Here is a 22,104-nt window from a genome sequence, read left to right on the forward strand (position 1 = left end):
TTTCATTTTCCCCCTGCCTCCATATGGGGAGTCATTAAAAGATTTTAAGCACGGGAATGGCCTGACCTGAGTGGCATCAACTGAAAGATAATTATGGCTGCCTTGTAGAGAGGCTGGACTGGAGACAAAATGGTACACCAGGTGAGAGATGATACAGGTCTGAGCTCAGATAGTGACTGGATGAGGAGGAGATAATAGATTTGAGAAGTGAAGGGGGAAATTTGATGGGATTTGGCTGGATGTCAGAAGTGGGGAGAAAAGAGTCAGGTTTCTGGCCTGGGCAGTTGGGTAGATGTGCTGTTCATTGAAATAGGAAACACTGGAAAAGGAAACAGGTTTGGGAGTAAGATGAGGGAAATGAATTCAGTTGTGGGTAAGTAGAATTTGGGGCACTTGTGAATGTCCTTTCCAAGTAGGGACATTCAGTCAGCAGCTGGGTGTGCAAATCCACAGCTCAGAGAACAGCGGCACTCAACATTACGTGCCACTGATCTTCCTTACTGACTTCTGTCTCCTTTGCTAGCTTTACTTGCCCTTTATGTGTTAGAAGTTTCTCAGTTTGTTCTGATCCCCTTTCTTCTATTTATACTGACTTTTATCCTGGGTTTTATATGGTGATGACTACACCAAATTTATGTCTCCAGTCTGTCTTCTTCCCTTAACTCTGGATTATATCCAGCTGCCTACTTGACTTTTCCACTAGGATGTATTTAACATAACTTTTTTTTTTTTTTTTTGGTGACTCCGCTGGGACTGAACAGAACTTCTGATCTCCAAATCAATTTCTTTCTTCCTAGTCTTCCTCATTTCAGTCTTAATCTACCCAAATCAAATCAGATAAAAAACTTAGAACTTACATTTGATTTCTCTTTCACCCATCCCATACTTGCAGGTCCTTTTAATTCTGCCTCCAAAATATATCCTGAAACCATCTTTATATTCTTAGTTTCAATCCTGGTACAAGCTACAGTCATCACTTTTCTGGATAACTGCAATAGCCCATTAATAGGTCCCCCACAATGTTGCCCCTCTAAAATCTATTCTTCACACAGCAGCTAAACAATATGGTAATGATGTAAATCAACCTATATGTCATGCCTCTTTAAAACCCTTTCAGTGACCTCCCATTGTATGTTGGCTATAAATTCCTTACCTTGGCTTACCAAGCCCTGTATGATCTGGCCTTTGTCTCCACAACCTCATAGAAGAACATTTTTCCATACTAGCCTTACCTTAACCACATTGGTCCTAATCTTGATGATACAAAACGTGCTTCTGTTTTAGTATCTTTGCATATGCTTTGTCCAGAATTCTCTTTCCTCATATTCACATGGTTGACTCCTTTTCATAACAATGTTGGGTCAAATCCCACCCTCCCTCCCAGGTGTTTGCTGACCTTCGTATCTAAAATACTTCTTCCAGCCACACTCACATCACCTCTTACAATGTCCTCACAGTACTTATCACTATGTGAAACAATCTTTTTGTGGTTAATTTCTCTCCTCCATTAGAATGTAAGTTCCAGGAGAGTAGGGAACCTCTTCCGTTGTTCACTGTTCTACCCAAGTACCTAGAACAGTGTCAGACACAGAGTAGGTACTCAATGAATATTGACTAAATGGAAGACTCTATTATTATAGATTTGAGTCATTAGTATATAAATGGTAATTAAAGTGATGAAAGTGGATATGATTAAAATAAGAGTAGTGTAGTGGTTTTCCATCTTAGCTGAATACTAGAAGTAGCTAGGAACTTTTTTAAAATGCAGAAGATGTCTGGGCTCCACTCCAGAACAATGGAATCTGTGAGGCCTGGGACATTTAAAAAACAAAAGCCCCAATTGATTCTAATGGTTTTGGAGTCTAGAGAGAGAAGAGCCTAGGACAAAACCCTGAGAAGTACCAATATTTGAGAGATAATAGGGATTTCCCTGGCGGTCCAGTGGTTAGGACTCCGTGCTTTCACAGCTGAGGGCCTGGGTTCGCTCCCTGGTTGGGGAACTAAGGTCCCACAAGCCACGTGGTGCAGCCAAAAAATAATAATAATAATAATAGAAGAGGATACTGAAACAGACTGGGAATACCAGTGAGGTGTCAGTGGAACCCAAGGGAAGAGTGGACTTCAAGGAGGAAGAAGCTAATGGGGTCAAGTGCTCGAGTTGGCCAAGTCATATAAAGGATAGAAAGCATTCATTGTATGTAGCAATATGGAGGTTGTAAATGATCTTTGCACGAGATTTCTCAACCTTGGTGCTACTCACATTTTGGGTTAGATAATTATTTGTTGTGGAGGGCTGCGTATAGGATATTTAGCCACATCCCTGCCCTCTACCACAAGACACCAGTAGCAGCCCCCAGTTGTGACCACCAAAAATGTCTCCCGACATTGCCAAGTGTCCCTTGGTGGGGGCAGAATTGTCCCTTTTGAGAACTGCTGCCTTAGCAAAAGCAGTTTTGGTAGAGAATTGAATTCTGAACCCAAACTGAAGTAGGGTAATGAATAATAGAAATTAGAGGAATGGAGACAGGTAATGTGGACAACTATTTAAGAATCTTGATTATGAAGGGTGATTAGAGGTGGGGTGAGCTAAGGAGAGGAGGCATCTAGAAAGGGTTATGGGTTTGTGGGAGGTTATTTTTAAGATGGATGGGAATTGATTATGTTTATACACTCTGAAAGGAAATGGGGAAAATTGATACTCAAATTCCTTGAAGGAATGGCACCCAGAACACTGGTGGAGGATTTTGCCTTGGAAGAGGAGGGTGCCTCTTGCACTGTAATGGAGGTAAGGTAAGTGCAGATGCTGATAATCGTAGTAACAGATGACTGACATTTATTGGGAGCTTACTGTATGCCAGGCAATTATAAGCAATCTGTATGTGTTAACTCATTTAATTCTCATAACAATGCTGTGAGGCAAAGAGGTATAGGGAAAAATATTCCTTTTGAATATAAAATCAGAGAAGAGGTGAATGGTGTAAATGATTTTGATTGCTATTGGAAAGGGGCTTTCAGAAGGGACACTGAGGAACAGAGACCCTGAAAGGTTAAGCAACTTACCCAAGATCGCATCTCTAGTAAGTTACAGAGGTAGGACACTAACCAGAGTATCTGGCCTTAGAGCCTGTGCTATCGACTACTATATACAAGGATTCTTACAACAGGTGGCAAGAAGTTGAGGTAATTTCATCTGATGTCTTTTATTTTTTTCCCCCGAAGAGAAATTATAATGGCCTACTGAGAGTTGGGGAGTAATAGGATAGAAAGTTTGAAAAGACTGTAGGAAATGTGGAGAGCAGAGAAGGCTTGAAATTGTGACTAGGAACCATAAAATTGCCAGACAGCAATAAGAACTCAGTTAAGATAGGAAGCAAGTATTTTGAGGGAACCAGTCTATGGATGTGTGAGTTTTCTCCACTATAATCAGCAACCTGGTTATAGGATCAGAGGCAATTTGATTCAGGGTTGGGGATCTTACTAGTCAGAGAGAGAGATGATAGTGGAAGTATGAGAATAGTGAGAATAGTAGTTGATGGATGGAGTCCCAGCTGAGTAGAAATTTAAAAAGTAAGAGGGGGCTAACAGGGAGAATGTAGAGAAGTCAAGACCTTAGTGTTATTGATGAGATTCAGAGGCCTGGTAGTGGGGATAAAAAGAGCTGGAGAGATAGAAGGTTTGGGTCAGAAAGTAGATGTTCACGATTTTGTAGATGGAGCAATTCCTGGGGATGACAAGGGCTAAGTGTGGCCGTGGAAGTGGGCAGCTGAAGTGAAAGAGAGGGAAAAGCCTTTGTAGTTGAGCTGAGGGACTGAGGGACTGAGGAACTGAGGTGTTGGATGGTTGTCCATAGGGATGGTTAGAGCAAGACTAAGATTCAGGCAATGAATGAAAGAAAATAAGGATGTGGGCCAGAGGGTGGGATAGCTCGTTTGAGAGCCAAGACCCTCGGAGAAGCAATGACAGGACATTGTGACACTGGAAGGAATGTAGGAGGATGAGCAACACCTGACATTTCAGGAAGAGGCCAGTTCAAGAGCAAGGTTTCAGTTATAGCACAGATGTGGGGGAGAATGTTTGAGGAAGAGGTAGAGGTAGAGGGTATAAATCCTTTTTTTTTTTTTTTTTTTTTTTTTGCCATCAGTGGGAGTATCCAGAGATCCCATTAGAAAGGGAGGAGAGGTAAGAGGGGGACTTACATTTTGGATGGTGTCCAAAAATCCATCCCAACATATCCTGATGGCTGAGAAGAGTGGGCATTTCAGGCCTCTGAGAGAAGTTGGCCACAGCTTGGATTAAGCATGTTTCTAAGAATATTGGATATAGGTAGCTCTGGTACTGGGAAGGCTCTGGTACCTTGGTGGCATACCAGACGGTAGGTGCTCTATGCAGACCTTTATGCTCCGTGCTTTTTTTTTTTTTTTTAATATTTATTGTATTGTATTTATTTTCTTTATCTTTTTTTTTTTTTGGCTGCATCGGGTCTTAGTTGTGGCACGCGGGATCTTCGTTGAGGCATGCGGGATCTTTTATCGCTGCGCGCAGGCTTCCCTAGTTGTGGTGCGCGGGCTTCTCTCTAGTTGTGGCGCGCGGGTTTTCTCTTCTCTAGTTGTGGTGCGCGGGCTCCAGAGCGCGTGGGCTGTGCAGTTTGCGGCATGTGGGCTCTCTTGTTGAGGCGTGTGAGCTCAGTAGTTGTGGCATTCAGGCTTATTTGCCCTGCGGCATGTGGGATCTTAGTTCCCCGACTAGGGATTGAACCCACGTCCCCTGCATTAGAAGGTGGATTCTTTTCCACTGGACCACCAGGGAAGTCCCCTTGGTGCTGCCTTAAATCTTCTGGTAAGGACTGGTGAAATTAAGATTGAGGTCCTACTGAGCAGAGACTGGTATCTGGCTGAGTAATGAGACATCCCCTGGAGAGACCTGTAAGTATGGAAGAGGAGGGGTTGGAAATCTGTGGGCAGGACTTTGCAGGAGTTGAGAGCCTGAATTATGTAGTTAATAAGGCCTTGTTTGTATCCACAGGCTGTCAAGACCCAGGGAAATTTGGGTTAGGTTGCTCACTGGTGCAAACCTACAGAGTGGGCAAAAGAAAATAATCATTTTTCCATCTTTGGTCTTTGTGCCACACTATTAGAGGCAGTGTTGCTTATACCCCAGAATAGTGAAACTACTCTTTTGGTTTTTACTTACAACTCTGTGAAGCAAAACATGAATTTGGAAGTGGTAGGGCAGGTGGGCAGATAAATCTCAGTGACATATACCATGCTGGATTCAGAATAACTGGACTACTCTAGGACCTGGAATGTGGGGAAGTAGAGGGAACATTTATGTCACTTTGGGCTTTCCTACTCGATGGGAAGAACTTGACCTCTCATTAGACCACTCAGTAAGACTGAGGAAGTAAAAGGACTTTTTAAATCTCTGGTGGTCTCAGGCTCACATGGCAACACTGAAGAGAGGAAAGGAGAGAAAAGAAGTCCACCTTTGAGTGCCTACTATGGAATGCCAGGCACCGTTAGGCTTTATATTATTGTTTAATCCTCATAGGAGCCCTCAGAAGTAGTATGCATTAATCTGTTCATATTGTAGGTGAGGAAACAGAAAGATTCAGTAACTTGTCCAAAGTCAAAGATCAAGTGAGTAATGGACCCTAAGATTTGATTTCAGATTTGTCTGACTCTGAAGTCTGGGCTTTTCCTTTCTGATGGAGAATGTAGCTTTTTGGGATTGGTGTGATTGGTCCTATTGGCAAAGGGAAACTGAAGCCTTCAGTAAAAATAAGGGAGAAACTAAGGCAGTCTTAGAGAGTAAATAGAGCCTGTCAAAGGGAATGACCCTGAGGTAGGTAGAAAGCAGGTATAAGAGAAGAGACAGCAGAGAGGATGGTTGGTCTTGATTAAGCCTAATTTATCTCTTGACCACTGATAGGAAATGGGAGGGAGGGGCAAGTTAGTAAGAGGAAATGGTCCAAGAGCCAAGCTGTCCGGGATATTCTCCCATTTTCCCCTCAGCAGCCACCTCTGGGCAGAGGCTCAGCTTTAGCTTTGTCATCAGATTCTGGGCATAGACAAGGACTTGATTTAGGAAAGCAGGCTGGCTGTCCAGAGCAGCTTTGTCTCATGGAAAGGACATGTGGCTGAGCAGGGGAGTGACCAGCCAGGAGTCAGGAGACCTATGTTTCAATGCAGCCCCTGAGGAACGGAACAGCAGTGGTGGGTGGAGTGATGCTCATTTATTCATGGAAGATAAGTATAGATTGTTTTCTCAGGGGAGCCTGAGAAGCATCCTTAAGGAGAGAGCGGGAACTCAGCCAAAAGAACTGACCTAATTGGAGGTCTCAGCAAGGATCCGGAGCTGTTTCCTGATCCCTCGTGGCCAGGACCCTGTGGCCTGTGACTTGTGTTTTTGTGCTTCAGAGAAACAGGATGGAAAGGCAGAGGTACCAGACCCTTTCTGGGCATTTAACTTCTTCTGTTGGTCTGACGTGGCACTGGACTTTGTAAGAAACAAGGGGTTCAGCTGTGCAAGTTGAAAGTCTTGGATATTTAACTCTTCTGGTTTCTCAGGCTCTTTCCGGAACCTCGTGATCTCTACGTTCATGCTGGTCTTAGCCACTTCAGATACAAAGAGAACCTTGTTCTTCAGCTTGTTTTGGATCCAGGGATCAATCGAGGCCCAAAGAATTAATGTTTCTTGTAGCTGCATTGAAACAAAGGCCCTGTGGCTGGCTCACTTCAGGCCAACGCTGGGAGGGGCGGGGGAGCTCTGGCTACAGGCTCCTCTGGTCCCAGGGAATGAGGTCAAGGGGACAGTGTCTACGGGCGTATTCCCCTCTCCTCCCCTCTGACAAAGTGCACGTGGCGTGAGGATAGGTGGGAGGGGCTTGGAGGAAGGGTTGAGAAGAGGAAGAGGTGGGTGGGGATGCCTTACACTTTTCTTCACAGACGGGCTCTTTTCCACATCCAGCATGTCTAGGACCAAGTGGAACACTTGTGGGCTGCGGATCCCCAGGGCGCCCTGGCAGAGGCAGGATGAGGGCGCCTAAATAGCCGGCCCCAGGAAGATGCCCTGTCTACACTCTTCCATTCTAGTGCCCTTGTGATGACCCTGTACCTGGAGAGGAGATATGGCTTCCCAGCAGAGGTAGCACTTTCCTTGCCTTTTGGGGCCACTTCATTGGGTTCCGGTACAATTTTTTCACCAGAAGAGTCAAGATAGTTTCTACGTGTAATATCTAAGCAATGCCCCTCACACCCTTCTCCTGTCCCTTATCCCACCCACCTCCAATCCTGAAGAAAATCTTCTCCTGAACTCCTGATAGGGCTGGAATTCTAAAATAAAAAAGCAAGCAAACAACCTCCCCAAACTTTACAGCCCTTTCTTCCCTTCAGTAACTCTGCTGGACTGCCCGCTCCCCCTGCCATCAAAACATCTGGTCAGAGTAGCGGAGCTGGCCTTACCAAAGAGATGACTGCTTCCTGGCGTGCAGTGGCATTTGAGCTCATCAGTTGCCTGGAGAAGGGAGTGAGTGTGTTGTGGTCCAGTTAAGGGGAGGGGAGGAAGGCTGGCTGCTTCCTACAGTCCAGAGTGAGTCAGGCATAAGGCTGATGTGTGATGCTAATTTTGTTAACTTCCCCTTCTTATTTCTTGGGTCAGGAAAGGGGCTGGGAGGGGAAAGGTGGGTACTACGGTTTTCCAGGGGGCACTAAATGACGATCAGGACTCGCATCTGTCCAGAACATTACCTTTTACAAGTCCCTTTCATGTCCTCATCTTAATCGGAGCTTTATAGCAACCCTGAGTGGTAGGTATTATCAGCCCCTTTTTACAGATGAAGAAAAGCCCAGAGGTCAAAGAGTGACTTGGCCAGGGGCACAGGCAAGTGTGAGCTGAGAATGGGCCATAGGTTCTCAGCTCTCTCTGACCCTCTGTCCCCTTCTCACAGCCTCGGATTTGGCCCTGGCAGTTCCCAGCCCAAGCCACTCACGCCTCCACCAAGTTCATCATTGAGGGCTTCATCTTGAGCTCTTCCACAGTTTCAGCAACAGCCTGCCTCATAGCCTGAAGAGGGATTAAGGTGAGACAAGGATTCAGGGGTGTACCCTTAAGTGCTTCTCAAACCTTATTGAGTGTTTACTTTGTGCTACATATATGATCCTTGCCTCGAGGAGCTCACGCTCTGGTGGGGAAAGCAGACAAGTGGAACCGTCAGTCAAACTCCTGAACTAAGTGTAGGGGCAATAAGAGGGTCTCCTAGCTCAGTCTGGGTACCAGGAAGACTTCCTGGAGGAAGTGATGCCTCTGCTGAAACCTGAACATGGAGCATGAGTTAACCAGGTAGAGGGCTGGGGGCAGATTTCCCGGGCAAGAGGGAGAGCATGCACAGAAGCCTGGAGGCAAGGGAGAGCACAGAGAGGTTAGGGAGCAGAAAACAGTTCAGTTTGGCTAGGTGACCAAACGGACTCTTCAGAGTGGGGCACTCTGAGTAATTACACTGGGACCACAGGTATAAATCAGGACGGGGTGTTCCTAAGCACAGCTGGTGTGTGGCTCTGAGCGGGAGTGTAGTGGGGCTGGAGAGGTAGGCAGGACTTGGGTGGTGAAGGGCAGTGTAAGCCCTTCTGAGGGCTTGGGGAGCGACTGAGAAGTTCTATGCAGAGGTGAGCCGCAATCTGATTCACAGTTTAGAAAAATGTCTTCAGCAGTTCTGTGGCTGGTTTTGTAGCAAGCTATAACAAAGATGAAAGCAAGGGAGCACAGAGGAAGGCAGGGTGATTCTGTTGTTGGTGATCTGGGAAAGCTTCCCATAGGAGGTGTTGTTTGGACTGGCTTGGAAGTGGGACTGAAAGCATGCGGCAGTTTTCCACCTTGCAGAGGAGGGAGAGATGACTCAGGGCATTTTAAGCTGAGAGGACGGCCCGCATGAAGGCAAGGTGGCTTGAAAACAGGGGCTGCATTAGGGTGAATGTGATGCTTTGGGGGGCAGCGTGGTGAGAACCAAGGCAGGGGGGTCTTTAGAGAAAGGTGGAGAGACAGATTTGAGCTGCCTGGACTTGGGAGTTTTGGTCTCACTTACAAAGAAGGGTTCATTATACGTCTTCCTCCTGAGCAGGTCAAATGTGAGTCCTTCCAGGCCCTGTGCCTGGATCTGTTCCAGCCCAATGGTCTTGAGCATCTGGCTGGCTTCAAAACGGTGCTGAGGGCAGGGGTGGGGAAGACATGAAGGATAGACTCCCTTCCTCATCCCCCAGCCCTGTCCTAGTCCTGGAGAAGGAAGGGTACTAGGCAGCCCTAGAGCTTACCTCAAGGACACTGGAATAGCACAGCTGGTCTAGGATGGTCCTGATGACCGTGGCTGAGTGCACACCCATTATCTTGACCAGCATACTGAGTGCCTGTGGAGGTGGGCAGGGCGGGCTGGGGTATACCAGACCAAGAGGCATCTGGATGGCCAAGCAGGCTTGAGGGCTAGAACTTGTAGGGAATAGGTGGGGTCTTTTCTCCTCCCTCCTGGCCTCGTGAGTGAGAGCATAAGTTCATGTGTGCACATATGTGCACGAACACCCATACACATTGAATGTACACAGACACGTGTACATTTAGCGTCCATACGACCCTGTACTCGTATGTATATACATACTGACAAAACACACAGAGGACCCTGTGGTGCTCCTTGCGGGAGCTTCTTTTCTCTGGGATGAGGATGACAGGGTCCAGACCCCACCAGTCAGCACCGGTTCCCCAGTGCTCCCCAGGGAGCTCGTCCTCCTGCCCCTCGCACCTGCATCTGCTGGGTCTTTGGCCCTTGGTGCAGGCAGTGCAGCAAGTACTCTCGGGCTGTGCTGCTACAGGGCCTCAGGAACCCCAAGCACAGGGCCGCCTCCACTGCTGCCTTGTTCCCTGACTTCTTTATCAGCATCTGCAGCACAGGCACCAGCTTCTCTCCATCCTCGACCTGAGTCCTCTGAGAGGGAGATGAGGGACACGGGTGGTGGGACTATGTCTTCGGCCAGGCTTTGTCAGGAAGGCAATTCATTACTGCTTCCAGACCATTCTCACTCCTCCTTAAGGTGAATCTCACGTCATGAGATTATTTTACCCACTTCCCTTATTTTTGCTGTCATCTACTTGCTCCTAGGCCGCATCCTTTCATTTCTCTATGACTTTTCTTGTGGATGGATCAATGTTACTCTCTAACACTTCTGCCATCTTAATTCTTGGCATTTGAAAAAATATACATGTCATTGATCCAATGCCTCTCCTCCAATAACCTTGTCCTCTACTCTATGTCAGCCACTAATTCCCACAGAGAGACTTTATCATTACCCATTACTGCAACTTCTCGATGACCCCTCCCCCCCATCTTTTTGGTTCTCCTCTGATGTCAACAATTGTTGGACTCCACAAAGACTAACAATTCACTGAGCACCTTTTCACTGCTCCTCACTTTCTTCCCTCTTTACCCAGCTTCAGTTCCATGGTCCCGCTCACTCAACTCCTTTACCCGCTCTTGCTTCATTGTACTCAACTCTCCACCAACTCTGTGCCTGCATTTCCTGGCGGGAAACACAGTTATGATGACTAATCTCGCTTGAAATGTATGAACACAAACCTCGTGTAGACCCTTAATGCTGCCTAGTGATCGGACTGCTTTTCCCCGGGCAATTCTCTTTCCCACCCTTCTAATTCATTCTCTTTCCTCTGGAACCTCTAACACTTCTTCCTCTATTCTCTTAAGTTGATGACCTTGCTTCCTACTTTACTGAGCAAATAAAAGCAACTGGAAAAGAAGTTCCAGAGACACTTACCACCATTTCTATCCAACTTTCAACACCTGCACCCATATGTTCTTCCTTTCCACGTGTTACAATGGACCATGACCATCTATCTAAAGTCAGTCTCTCTTACTCATGTGTTCGAGCTCATCCCTTCTCATCTGCTCAAGAATATTGCTGCACAATTCTTCCCACCCTCTTCAAAATGATCATTTTCCTAACGACTGGATCATTATGCCTCAGCACTGAAACATGCTGTTATTTTTCCTTTTTCTAGTATTTACCCCTGCTGCTGACTACAACTCTTTTCAGCAAAACTTGGAAAGTTGTCCATGCTTGCTGACTCTAACTTCTTTCCTCCCATCCTCTCTTAAACCCACCCTATTCAGGCCTGCACTCCCACTTTCCCTCCAGAATGGTTCTTTTTAAAAAATATTTATTCATTTATTTATCTGGCTGCGCCGGGTCTTAGTTGTGGCATGCGGGATCTTCACTGTGGCATGTGGAATCTTTTTAGTTGCAGCGTGTGGGATCTTAGTTGTGACATGCGGGATCTTTAGTTGTGGCATGCGGAATCTTCAGTTGCAGCATGCGGGATCTTCAGTTGCAGCACGTGGGATCTTGAGTTGCGGCATGTGGGATCTAGTTCCCTGACCAGGGATCGAACCCGGGCCCCTTGCATTGGGAGCGCGGAGTCTTAGCCACTGGACCACCAGAGAAGTCCCCACGATGGTTCTTGTTAAGATAACCAATGATTCCCACATTGTTAAATCCATTGGATCGATTCTCAGTCCTTCTATTATTTGATATGGATTTATCTCCTTTCCTTGATATGTGTTCTTCACTTGATTTTCAGAATGCCGCACTCTTGTTTGTCTTCCTACCTATTGGCCACTTCTCAGTATTTACTGGTTCTTCCTCTTATCTCTGACCGCTTAACGTTGGGGTGCCCCAAGGCTTGATTCTTGGTTCTTAGTGATCTCATCTAGGTGAATGACATTAAATGCTACTTATATGCTGACAACTCATAGATTTCTTCCTCTAGCTGTATATCTAACTGTTTACTTGCTGTCTCCCTTGGAGGTCCGGTAGACATCTGAAACATAACTTGTCCAAAATTGGGCTTTTGATATTATAGTACCTCCAAGCCTGTTCCACCTGCAGCTTTCTCCATGTTAGTTGGTAACAACTCCATCCTTTCAGCTTCGAGGCCAAAAACCTTGACCTCATCCTTGTTTCCTCACTGTCTTTTTTTAATTTTAATTTTAATTTAAAAAATTTTTGGCTGTGTTGGGTCATTGTTGCTGCGCATGGGCTTTCTCTAGTTGCAGTGCGCGGGGGCTACTCTTTGTTGTGGTGTGCGGGCTTCTTATTGTCGTGGCTTCTCTTGTGGAGCACGGGCTCTAGGTGCGTGGGCTTCAGTAGTTGTGGCACGTGGGCTCAGTAGTTGTGGCTCGTGGGCTCTAGAGCGCAGGCTCAGTAGTTGTGGCACACGGGCTTAGTTGCTCCGCGGCATGTGGGATCTTCACAGACCAGGGCTCGAACCCGTGTCCCCTGCATTGGCAGGCGGATTCTCAACCACTGCGCCACCAGGGAAGTCCCCCTCACTGTCTTTTTTTTTTATATATAAATTTATTTATTTATCTATATTTATTTTTGGCTGTGTTGGATCTTCGTTTCTGTGCAAGGGCTTTCTCTAGTTGCGACGAGCGGGGGCCACTCTTCATCGCGGTGCACGGGCCTCTCACTGTTGCGGCCTCTCCTGTTGCTGAGCACAGGCTCCAGACGCGCAGGCTCAGTAGTTGTGGCTCACGGGCTCAGTTGCTCTGCGGCATGTGGGATCTTCACGGACCAGGGCTCGAACCCGTGTCCCCTGCATTGGCAGGCGGATTCTCAACCACTGCGCCACCAGGGAAGTCCCCCTCACTGTCTTTTATAACTCACATTTAACCTGTCAGAGTTTTGCTTTAAAAATGTATCCAGAATTGAATAACTTCTTACCAACCACACTGCAACCACCATGGTCCAAGCCACCATCATATCTCACCAGGATTGCTTCAGCAGCCCCTAACTGGTCTCTCTGCTCCCACTTTTGCCCCCCGCCCCTGCCCATCTTTTTTCAGCATAGCAGTAAGAGTGAACCTTTTGAAACATAAGTTAGATCATGTTACTGCTTTGCTCAAATACCTGTTCCACTCAGAGTAAAAGCTCAAGTACTTAAAAGTCATCCAGAAGGCCACATATGATCTAGTCTCCTTTAACGTCTTTGACCCAGCTTCATTTCCTCCTGGTTTCTCTGTTCCCGCTCCACTTCCTTCACATGGCCTCCTTGCTGTTCCTTGACCATGCCAAGTGTGCTCCTGCCTTAGGGCCTTTGCCTGGATTTGTCCTTCTGCCGGGATGCCTTCTCTCAGCTATCTGCAAGGCTCACCCCTCGCCTTCTTGTCTGTGCTCAGACGACAACTTCCAAATGAGGCCTTCCTTGTCCTCCATGTTTAAAAGTGCAACTCATCCCATCTCCACTCGACATTCCTGATCACTCTCACCTTGCTACGTAATTTTTCCATTGCACTTGGCACCTCTAACATACTATATAATTAAATTTATTGGTTATTACATGTCTCCCCCCACTAGAATGTAAGCTCCACGAGAGCCAGGATGTCTGCCTGTTTGGTTTGCTGACATATCCCAAGGGCTTAGGATGGTGTCTCACACACGACAGCTGTTTAATATATGTTTGTTGAGTAAACGGATGAGTGATGAATTCTGTTTCACGTGGAGCAGTGATGGGGTCAAAGTAAGAGGACCCTAAGGGGGAAAAGTCTTGAGTAGTGTCAGCAGACTCTCTTGGTCCCTGTCCCCTTTTGGCAGAGGTTTTCCTTTAATAGGTTATTTTAAGGATGATAATAATGATGATGAGTTATCACTTAAAGAGCACAGGCGTTGAACTAGGTGCTTTACATATATTATCTCATTTAATGTTCTCAACAATGCTATAAGATAACTACTCTATCCATTTTAGGCACGGACAAATGACACCTCTGAAAGCTGGCTTTTCAGAGGTTGTATGACCAGTTAAGTGGCTCTGCCAGTGCTTCTGTCCAGGGAACCTATTCCACAGGGGACTCCACAAGGACAACGTCCTCCGCCATCAAAGCCAGGAGCTAGGTTACCTTCTCCCTGGCTTAACCCCCTGCCAACACCGTCAATTACCTTGTCTTACCTCGCCCCAGTGACTGACTCTCCTCCCAATCACCTGGTCTTTGGGGACAGCAGCCCAGGAGTTCAGAGACACACGTAGCGCTGTCAGAGTATCCATCCTTTGCTCCTCATTTTGCCCCTTCAACTGCTTGATGAGAGCTTGGATCACATGCTTATTCAGGCAACCTGGACGGGGAGGATCCTCAGGTCAGGGCAGAGCCTCAGGGCTGCTCCTTTCTGCCGGAACCCATTTGACCCCTGTGCCTTCAAGACAGAAGTTCCAAGTACTAGGTCACAGGGTTGCCCGTCCCCTCAAGACACCAGAGCAGCTGGCTGAGCATGACGGCCGTTCCCAGAGCCCGCTCTCTCCCTCCCTCCAATCTCCTCTCGCTTTTCACCCCGCCTTCCTCTCTCTGCCCAACAGTACATCAGACAATTCCCAGACCCTGCTAACGGCTAGGTGGCAGTGAGTGTAGAGTCCACTCCCTCCGGTCCTTCCCCAAAGGGCAGTGTGGCTGCACTGCTTCCTTCCTCACCACCCCCTTCTCCCCACCCAGGGAGAGGACGTACTCACCCAGGATGGCCAGGGTTTGACAGGCCTCATACTTCACTTTCTCTGGGCCAGTTTGGGCCTGATTTAAGAGGCGGTGGGTGGGAACATGCCATAAGGTGGTGGAATGTCAGAGCTTTCAGGATCATCTCAGCTTAACTTTTCATTTTACAAATGAGGAAACCGAGGCCTAGAGAGTGACCTGTTTACGCTCAAACACAGGGTACAGGCAGGATGGTACGATGGAAGGAACACGACTTGGGAGTAAGACTTTTGTTCACATCCCTGTCTGGTATCTGGTAGCCACGTGGCCTCGGGCAAGTCACTTGGCCTCTCAGAGCTTTCATTTTCTCGTTAGAAAAATGCAGCTACTACTACCTATTCCTAATACTGGAAGATTTAACTGAGATTCCGTGTAAGAACACAGACCCCCCATTATAAATTGGCATATAGGCACAGGCATTGACTCAGTTAAGGTAGATAATGAACTCAGTCCCAGTTTTCTCCTGGCTTTTTAGTTGCTCATCTTTCCTGTTAGACAAAGGGGATCTTCAGATTCCCCCTTCCCCATCCTTTTAGATCAAGCTGCCCTTTAAAGAAGCCAAGGGCATGAGATGGGGACATGCCACACAAGGCAGCTCTCTCCTCCCTGGATCTGACCCATAGTCCTTGAGCCTGGCGAGCCTTGTCAGTGCCCATGTGCCAATGCTCTACACACCTCAGGCTCTGTTTCCTCCTCTCCTGAACTCTGTGCAGCCCCAGACTCACCACCTGCCATAGTGCTTCCATGATGAACTTGTCTCTGACGCCCAGGCACCCCAGAGCCTGCAGGAACAGGGTTAGAGGAAAGGGAAGAGACCTTGGACACCACCGCCGGGAATTTCCATCCTCTGGACACGGCTGGAGTGTATTCTGGGAACATCACTCCACCCTTGCCTTCCACCTCAAGCATCTTTCTGCTCCCCAGCTCAGCCAACTCCTACCTGTAACCACGCCCCTCCACCCTTGCCACTTCTCACCTGTGCTGCATAGAGTTGCTCATCCTCTCTGGGAGATTTCAGGCTTTCTGTGAGTTCCTGCCCATCAAAGCGAGCCAGTGGAAGGGAAGAAAGGGATACATAGAGTTCTACAGCTATACTTTCAAACTGGAAGGAGCTCATCCAATCCAATCTCCTTTCCTCCCCTCCCTCCGTTTTGCAGGCAGCAGGCAGGGACTGAGGGCGGAAGGGTGGTGTGAGCCCCAGGTAAGGGCACCCACAGAAAGAGAGTCTCCCCATTCTCCCCCCAGCCGTGGTCCCTGACCTTTAATCTTTGCCACTTCAGGGGGTCCCCAGCAGGGTCTAAGGGCTTGGATTCCATCTGAGGCTTTACAATCAGCTTGCTCATTGGGAGATGGAGTTTTTGGATGAGGGTACCCTCTTTGAGGAACCTGTGTGAGAAATTGCACAGGTAGCCCTGGTCCCCTTGTCCCCTCCCTCCTTACTTCACTAACTCTTCTCTGCCTCTGGTCCTCAGCCCAGCTCAAAGGTGAGACCAGAGGAAGAAAGATGAGCCTTCTTCTACCCCAGGGTCTTCTCTGGGGTCTGGAGGCTGACTTGCACCACGCCCAGCCCCACTCCACCCCTTTCTTCTCTTCCCTTCCTTTCCTAGAAGATGTGGAGGGCGTGGAGAACAGGAAGGGGCCCAACACACCTAGGGCGATCTCTCATTTTCCACAGTATCTTCTGGGCCTCCCGTTCCTTTCGCTGATTATACAGGGCGTGCCAGTGCGTGTAGATCTCAGGCTGCGTGGAGTAGCAGTAAGGTACGGAGTTTGGCTTGCTTGGGTGCTGCCTCCAGCACTCCGGACTTGGGGGAAACTCTTCCTTTGGCATCTGGGGGGTGTGAGTGGCAGAGCAGTCACAGGGGACATTGCTCAGCCAGGAAAAGGGCCAGGGTGAGAAGGGACTAGACGAGGGAAACAGCCCTTCAGCCTGTCATCTGAGCTGAAGTCACAGCCACCTCCGAACCCACTGTGTGACTCGGGCAAGTTACTTCACCCCACCAAGATCTCAGTCTTCTCATCTGCAAATTGGAGCTAATAATCCTTGTTCTGTACCCCTCCCAGGGTGGTTGTGAAGAACAAATGACATAAAGGTTGTGAAGCCGTTGCTGGTCTGCAAATTGATCTGAGTACAGTTGGCCGTCTGTATCCGCGGGTTCCACATCCACGGATTCAACCAACCACAGATTGAAAGTATTTGGAAAATAAAAATTCCAGGAAGTTCCAAAAAAACCAAAACTTGAATTTGCCACGTACCCAGCAACTCTTTACATACCGTTTACGTTGTATTAGGTATTATAAGTAATCTAGGGAGGATGTGTGTAAGTTACATGCAAATACCACACCACTTTATACAAGAGACTTGAATATCCATGGATTTCGGTATCCACAGGAGTCCTGGAACCAACCCCCTGCGGATACCGAGGGACAACTGTACACAGTTTGGTTAGTTGAGCATCTCAGAGTACTTTGAAAAAGCCTTCCGGGCAAGGAGATGAAAAGGCAAGGGGCAAGGGAGATGTGGAGTAAAGAGGGGGGGCAGAAATTCAGGCTACAGCTCCTTCATTCAGGCATTCAACAGATACTTAGTGAGCACCTACCATGTGCCAGGCACTAGGTGCTGGGGATACAGTTATCACCCCTGCCCTCATGGAACTTAATAGTTTTGTTGGAAAAGCAGGATTTCTTCAAAGAATCTATCTCTTATACAATTGTGAAACTGTAGCTCTGGTTGCAGTGGAGGGTTTTGGATGGTTCAGGGGCTTTCTCAGAAGGTTTGGCTAGGATTCATTGCTGTCTCTTCTCAAGCCTTCCTGTCTCTACAACAGATCTCTGAGCAACAAGGAAGAGGGGCTTCAGCCAGTGGTTCCCAGTGTGGTGACTGAGAAGATCATCATAAGAGTTCTCGGGTGATTGTCATGACTTCAGAAAATGGGGCATTGATTCAGTATGAGTAGGGTTGTCAGATTTAGTAAAAGCTAAGCAAATAAAAAACAGGATGTCCCGTTAAATTTTGATTTCAGGTAATGAAGGCAATATTTAGGACATATTCATACTAAAAAATATTCATTGTTTAGCTGAAATTTAGATTTAATCAGGCATCCCATTTTATCTGGCAACTCTAAAGAGGGAGATCCCTGTGTTAATAAAAATGACTCATTATTAAGCCCTGCCTGCATAGCCTAAGCCTTACAGATATTATCTCATAGCAACTTGATAAAGGGAGATGGGCAGGGGTTGGCTTGTGACAGAGGATACTCCTGAGGCTCAGGGAGGGAAAGTGACTTGTCCAAGGTCACACATAGTTAGTGACAGCCCCAGGGGTGAGTGTCAGGGTTCTGTGAACTAGCCTTAATGGGAAAGGATAGTCTGCTGCCCCTCCTACTTCAACAAAGCTCCCAGGGTGGCAGAAGTTAGGGGTCTTACCTGGTGGCAGGACAAGGGCAGGAGAACAGGAGCTGTGGCTCTTCTGAGTTCTGTGGTACAAATGAGATGGCAATGACAAGGGTGGATTGAAGAGTCATCATTCCAGTCTTTCATTTATTTAGCATTAGCATTTAATGAACACTGTATCAGGCACTGGGAGGTAAATAAGGCATTGTTCCTGTCGTTAAGGGACTCATACTTTTCTGGTATCTTGGTCTGTGGAACAGTAAGATTGCCATAGCCTGGGAGCTTCTCAGAAATGCAGAGTCCCAGGCTCCACCCCAGACCTACTGAGTCAGGATCTTCATTTGAGCAGGATTCCTATGCACGTTGAAATTGGAGAAACACTGGTCTAGCAGAGTGGTTCTCAACCCTGGCTGGGTATTAGAATTATTTGAGGGAATTTTTAACATGCCTCAGTCCTACATCAGAGTAATTGAATCAGATTCTCTGAGGAAGGGGCCCAGGCATTTTAGAAAGCTCCCCCGAGGATTCTAATGTGCAGATAACGGTGAAAACCACTGGTCTCATTCAGTGGCTCTCAAACTTGCGTGTGCATTAGAAAGAACTGGAGAGCTTGTTAAAACACAGATTTCCTTATCCCCAGATGAAGACTCATCCCCAGAGTGTTGATTCAGTAAATCTGGGGTGTGGTCTGCGAATTTGCTTTTCTGACAAGATACTGATGCTGCTGGTCCTGGGAACATACTTTGGGAACCACTGGTCTAGCTGGTGAGACAGAATTGTTTACTGGTGATTAACAGAGGGAAACAAATGTGAAGATGGATAAAGGCACAGGTGGTCCAGATGAGGGGTCCCTAACCTGGTTGGGAGGAGCAGGGAGGGTTTCCCAGAGGAGATTATACACAAGCTGAGTCTTCAGAGCAAGTAGGAGGTAGCCAGACAGATGAGGGGGAGGAGCAGAGGGCATGAGGAATACCTTCAAACCTTGGAGTTGTAAGAATGGGGTGCAGATGAGGGGGCAGAAGCTGGGGAGACACAGAGACATCCCACCTTAGAGGGCGCTGGAGACTTACCCTGAGGGCTGTGGAGAGCCTTGAAAGTATCCAAGGGTCTGCCCTGCCTCTTCCCATGGATCTGCTGACATCACCCAGACCCCTGCCTGGGAGTGGGTGCCAGGGAGCTTTCCTTTTCAGGTCCCTGTCCCTGACTCCACTCCTGTCCATTTCAGCCTCACCTTTGGTCCTTTCTGGATATTCCAGCCATGGGCACTTGAACATCGACCTGTTGATGTCAGAGATGGTGACTGATTTTTCGTAGGCCATCCTCTCCTCCTGGGGGAAGCAGAGAGCACCTGGGTTGGGGAGGGCACTACAGGGACTACTCCCTTGTGGGAGCAGGGTCACAGCTCAGGGAGACCTGTCCTCTGTGGCACAAGAGGGGCTAGTGAGATGTCTGGGCTTCTGGAGGTAGAAGCCTCCAAGTGCTGGGCAACCAGGTCGCCTAGGTAAATAGAACACTCCGGTTCCATTCTGGAGTCCCAGCCGTGGCATCTACTTGCCGGTGGATTGAGCTAGTCACTTTCTCTCTGGGAGCTTCACTTTCCTCATCTGAAAAGTGGGAAAGCCATGCTTGTCTGGCTAGGTAGAGGGGCAGTGGTGAGGCATAAATTCAAAAAGGAAGTCGAAGTGTTTAGTGAACTTCAAACTCATGTAGCCCATGTTAGGAGCAGGGATTGTCCTTAGGATTAGTCATCAGGAAAATGGCAAAAAAAAATGGGAAAGCCCTATTCATACACACGCCTCCCTCCTTGGCAGCAAGAGACGGAACTCTTTTTTTTCCTTTTGGTCACTGAGCACATTTATTTTATTTCATTTTAGAAAAAAAAATCTGAGTTTTAAAAAATACGTGGGGATTTCCCTGGCGGTCCAGTGGTTAAGACTCCACACTTCCACTGCAGGGGGCCTGGGTTCAATCCCTGGTTGGGGAACTAAGATCCCACATGCTGCCCACATGCTGTGAGGTGCTGCCAAAACTCAAAAAAAAAAAAAAAATAAAAGAAACTCTGGAATTATTAAAAAGAATATATATAAGAACAGCAATAATAAAAAAATGCAAATGTGGATAGTCACGTATATTGACATTGAAAAGTAGAAATGCCATCGCTTTACAGATTTTATCTCAGAGTCTATCAGCTGTACATCAGCTTCCATTGCCACCAAGAGCTGACTGTCGTAACGTCCTCGTGCTTGCTGAGCCACTGCTTCTGTCGAAGGTTTCATGTCATTTGTACTACACAGAATTCCTTTCATTGCTTGCAGTGATTGCTACACTGCAACCTCGACACCTAGCATAGTGCCTGGCACAGAGCAGGCAGCTCGCTGTAGCGAGAAAACGCAGGCCACCAAGTCCTCCGACTGGACCATCGCTTCCAGTAAACTGACGTGCTACACTGAGAAAGACAGCGTCACCATGTGGTTTTCCTGCCGAGAATGTTCAACCTGAATCTAAGTCTGAGGAAACAGTACGCAAACCCACCTTAGGAAATATTCTACAAAAATCCCATCTGAACTCCTGAAGAAAATATCAATATATCTTAAGGACACAGAAAGTCTGTTAAAGGACACTAAAAAGACCCGACAGCTAAATTCAATATGTGCCTGTCATTGGAGCCTGGATTTTAAAAAATAGCTATAGAGGACATAATTGGGACAATTGTGGGGATTTGATCATGGACTCTATGTTAGAAAATAATATCGTGTCAGTATTAAATGCTACTCATTATGTGGCTACGCAGAATGTCCTTGTTATTAGGAGATACACACAAAAACTGTTGGGGGGAAGTGATATCACATCTGCAACTTTATTATTTATTTATTATGTTTATTTTTGGCTGTGTTGGGTCTTCGTTTTTCTGTGTGAGGGCTTTCTCCAGTTGCGGCGAGTGGGGGCCACTCTTCGTCGCGGTGCGCGGGCCTCTCACTATCGTGGCCTCTCTTGTTGCGGAGCAGAGGTTCCAGACGCTCAGGCTCAGTAGTTGTGGCTCACGGGCCCAGTTGCTCCGCGGCATGTGGGATCTTCCCAGACCAGGGCTCGAACCCGTGTCCCCTGCATTGGCAGGCAGATTCTCAACCACTGCGCCACCAGGGAAGCCCCTGCAACTTTCATTTCAGAAAAAAATGTACATACCAACCATCTGTATAATATACGTGTGTGTGTATATACACACATACATATATGCACATAGATAAAGCAAATGTGGTTAAATGTTAATGTTTGAATCTAGATGAAGGGTATATGGGTATATTCTTTTTTTTTTTTTTTTTTTTTATAAATTTATTTATTTATTTATGGCTGCGTTGGGTCTTCATTTCTGTGCGAGGGCTTTCTCCAGTTGCGGCAAGCGGGGGCCACTCTTCATCGCGGTGCGCGGGCCTCTCACTGTCGCGGCCTCTTGTTGCGGAGCACAGGCTCCAGACGCGCAGGCTCAGTAGTTGTGGCTCACGGGCCCAGTTGCTCCGCGGCATGTGGGATCTTCCCAGATCAGGGCTCGAACCCGTGTCCCCTGCATTGGCAGGCAGACTCTCAACCACTGCACCACAAGGGAAGCCCTATATGGGTATATTCTTGCAAATTTCACTAGGTTTGAAATTTTGCAGATTAAAGATGGAAAAAAAGCAGCAGCTTTAGCATTGGACCTTGGACCTGGTGCGTCTAAATGTTAATTGTACCACCTTCCACCTCATCTCCCCTGTTTTTTTTGGTTTGTTTGTTTGTTTTTTGTTTTTGTTTTGCTTTGGGGCTTTGGGCAAGTTATTTCCATCTCTTGCCAAGGGTTTTCCCCCACTGTAAACAGGGTTAATAATATTCCCTGCCCCAAAGGGTTATGAAGATGAAGGATGGTGGATGTAGGGAGCTGACAATGCCCGGTGCAGAGTGATCGCACAGTTAACGCCGGCTCTAATTATGCGGATATATTTGCTAAGACAGGTTCACAGGAAGGAACACATCGATGGGAAAGTTGGAATACTCCCACTTGAAAAGTGCTGGTGCCGTGGTAGAAAACCACAAAATCCCTCCTTCTCTTTATCTGAAAGAACTGAGGTGTTTTGGGAGTGACATGAAATCACATTCCAGGGGCACGAGTG

General features: G+C 47.3%; 1 protein-coding gene across 1 annotated transcript; it reads right to left on the reverse strand.

The window, feature by feature from the left end:
* Positions 1 to 6,324: 6,324 nt before the first annotated feature.
* Positions 6,325 to 19,281, reverse strand: HEATR9 (HEAT repeat containing 9). Its single transcript, XM_007190341.2, has 15 exons — positions 19,194 to 19,281; positions 17,996 to 18,045; positions 16,219 to 16,400; positions 15,829 to 15,955; positions 15,546 to 15,602; positions 15,295 to 15,351; positions 14,551 to 14,608; positions 14,032 to 14,162; positions 9,782 to 9,964; positions 9,303 to 9,395; positions 9,077 to 9,196; positions 7,988 to 8,061; positions 7,461 to 7,512; positions 6,931 to 7,017; positions 6,325 to 6,699 (listed from the first exon to the last, which is right to left on the reverse strand). The coding sequence occupies exons 1-15, from the start codon at positions 19,279 to 19,281 to the stop codon at positions 6,325 to 6,327; spliced, it is 1,734 nt and encodes a 577-aa protein (XP_007190403.2).
* Between the last annotated feature and the right edge of the window lie 2,823 nt (positions 19,282 to 22,104).

This window comes from Balaenoptera acutorostrata, chromosome 20 (assembly GCF_949987535.1).
Source record: "Balaenoptera acutorostrata chromosome 20, mBalAcu1.1, whole genome shotgun sequence".
Classification (NCBI taxonomy): Eukaryota; Metazoa; Chordata; class Mammalia; order Artiodactyla; family Balaenopteridae; genus Balaenoptera; species Balaenoptera acutorostrata.